This window comes from Aptenodytes forsteri, unplaced genomic scaffold (genome assembly GCF_000699145.1).
Source record: "Aptenodytes forsteri isolate BGI_AS27 unplaced genomic scaffold, ASM69914v1 Scaffold567, whole genome shotgun sequence".
In the NCBI taxonomy this organism is placed as follows: Eukaryota; Metazoa; Chordata; class Aves; order Sphenisciformes; family Spheniscidae; genus Aptenodytes; species Aptenodytes forsteri.
In genome coordinates, this window is record NW_008795916.1 from 8110 (window position 1) to 10132 (window position 2023).

The window sequence follows — 2023 nt, forward strand, 5'->3', positions numbered from 1 at the left end:
CAGACCGTCGTGGGGCTGGGGTGGTGGGGCTGGGAGAGGGGGATGCCCTGGGGACACCACGGGTGGAGGGGGATGGGGAGAGGGACGCAATGGGGTTTGGGATGGGGACACAACGGGGTCGGGGATGGGGACACCAGGGGCAAAGGGGTTTGGAACCGGGGACGTCACAGGTGGAGGGGCTCAGAGAGGGGGATGCCAGCAACTCAGAGAAGGGGACACCACAGGCTCAGGGGCAGGGACACCGTGGGCAGTTGGGCTTGGAGAGGGCGATGCCACAGGCTCAGGGATGGGGACACTATGGACCCAGGGAAGGGGACAGAGGGGAGGACACCACAGGCACAGAAAGCAGCGTACCACAGGCGTGGGGACACCGCAGACTTGGAAAAGGCAATAGCTTGGGAAGGGGGATGCCACAGCCCGGAGAGGGGGACACTGGAGCAGGGGGGTTCAGAGACGCCGGTACCCACCTCCAGCGGGGCGATGCAATGACTGGGGGTCAGCGGCGGGGGCGGCTGCTCAGTGGAGCCCGGCTGGGGGCTGGCTGCGGCATCCAGGGGCACCGGCACCGGGTGCAGTGGCAGCTGGAGAGGAGGGAGATGCTGGGTTAAGCTTTGAGGGGGGCTCTGCCCTGTGACCCCCCACCATGACCGACGCAGCCCTGGATGCACCTGGGGCAGGGATCCAGCCGAGAGCTGCAGCTTCTGCTGGAAGAGGTCGCTCAGCGCCTGGTTCTGGCGCTCCAGGTCAAAGACCCGTTTCTTCAGCTTGATGCACTCCTCACGCAGGTCCTGGCCGGGGCGGGAGGAGGGGGCGTCAGCTGGGACCCCCCCCAGTCCTCCTCCAGCCCACCCGCCGCCCCCCACAACCCTCGTCCAGGCAGCGCTCATATGTCTCCCGCTGGTTCTCGTTGGCCTGAGCCAGGGCCGAGTTCTCTGCCTGCAGACAGAGCAGGGACGGCTCAGGGGACACGGCACAGGCGCACGGGTGCCTGGACCCCAGGGGACCCCTCCTCTGCCTGGTGGGACCCAGGGCCACGCATGGAAGGACGGGGCTGCCCCAGGAGCGGTGGCACACGAGGGCCACGGAAAGCAGGAAAGTGCTTCCCCCCACCGTGGCGTCTGGGCTGCTGGCTCCGTGGCACCAGCCACGGCTGCCTGGTAGCACTGGATGCACGATGGCAGTGGCCATGGCTGCACGGTGGCCCTGGCTGCACGGTGGGCCACGGCTGCCTGAAGGGAATGGCCACAGCTGCCCGAAGGCAATGGCCACGGCTGCCTGGTGGCCATGGCTGCCCTGGAGGTCCTAGTTTCTGGTAGCCATGGCTGCCCAGTGGCACCAGCCACGGCTGCCCGGTGGTCCCGGCTCTCGGTGATCCCAGCTGCCAGCCCCCACCGTACCTCCAGCTCCCGCAGCCGCTGCAGGAGCTCATGGCTGGTGCCCGTCTCGCCAAGTGCCACGGGGCTCCCGTCTCCCGGCGCCTCGGCCACGCTCTCCGACATCGCTGGCTGCAGGGGGACGCACGTCAGGCCGGGGTCCCCGCTGGCCGGCACTGCCAGGCCCTGGGCAGCCCGGACCCCCCTTACCTTGCTTGGGACGTCCCCAGCCCCGTCCCTCCGCAGTGTCACCTGTGGGGGAGAACGGGGCTGAGGTGGGGGACGAAGCCTCGGGGGAGCCCTGGGGCCAAGCCCTGACCCCACCGGCACCAGCACCCGGAGCCACAGGGACCCCTCCTGCTGCCCAGCCACCCATGTCCCTTCCCGGGGTGTGCAGGGACCCTGGGAGGAGCACCAGCCCCGAGGCACCGGGATGCACAGCACCCCCGGTACCGGCACCAGGGCACCGGGATGCACAGCACCCCCGGGGCTGACACCAGCCTCGGGGCACCGGAATGCGCAGCACCCGGTGCACAGGACCCCCGGCGTGCAGACGGGCCCCCCCCCGGCTCTAGCCCCGGTGCCGGACACCCCGCTTCCCCCGGGGCTTCCCCCGGCGCCGGTGCCTCCCCGCACCGCTCGCCCCATGC

The 2023-nt window shown here is 70.4% G+C and overlaps 1 protein-coding gene across 1 annotated transcript in view; it reads right to left on the bottom strand.

Annotated features, from left to right (window-relative positions):
• Window positions 1-280: 280 nt before the first annotated feature.
• Window positions 281-2023, bottom strand: part of KANSL2 (KAT8 regulatory NSL complex subunit 2) — a 16944-nt gene continuing 15201 nt past the window's right edge. Inside the window, exons 12-16 of the mRNA XM_009284620.1 lie at window positions 1398-1625; window positions 850-936; window positions 669-788; window positions 468-581; window positions 281-295 (exon numbers count right to left, since the gene is read on the bottom strand). Of these exons, the coding sequence (XP_009282895.1) occupies window positions 281-295; window positions 468-581; window positions 669-788; window positions 850-936; window positions 1398-1625 (564 nt within the window). The remainder of the gene's footprint in view (window positions 296-467; window positions 582-668; window positions 789-849; window positions 937-1397; window positions 1626-2023) is intronic.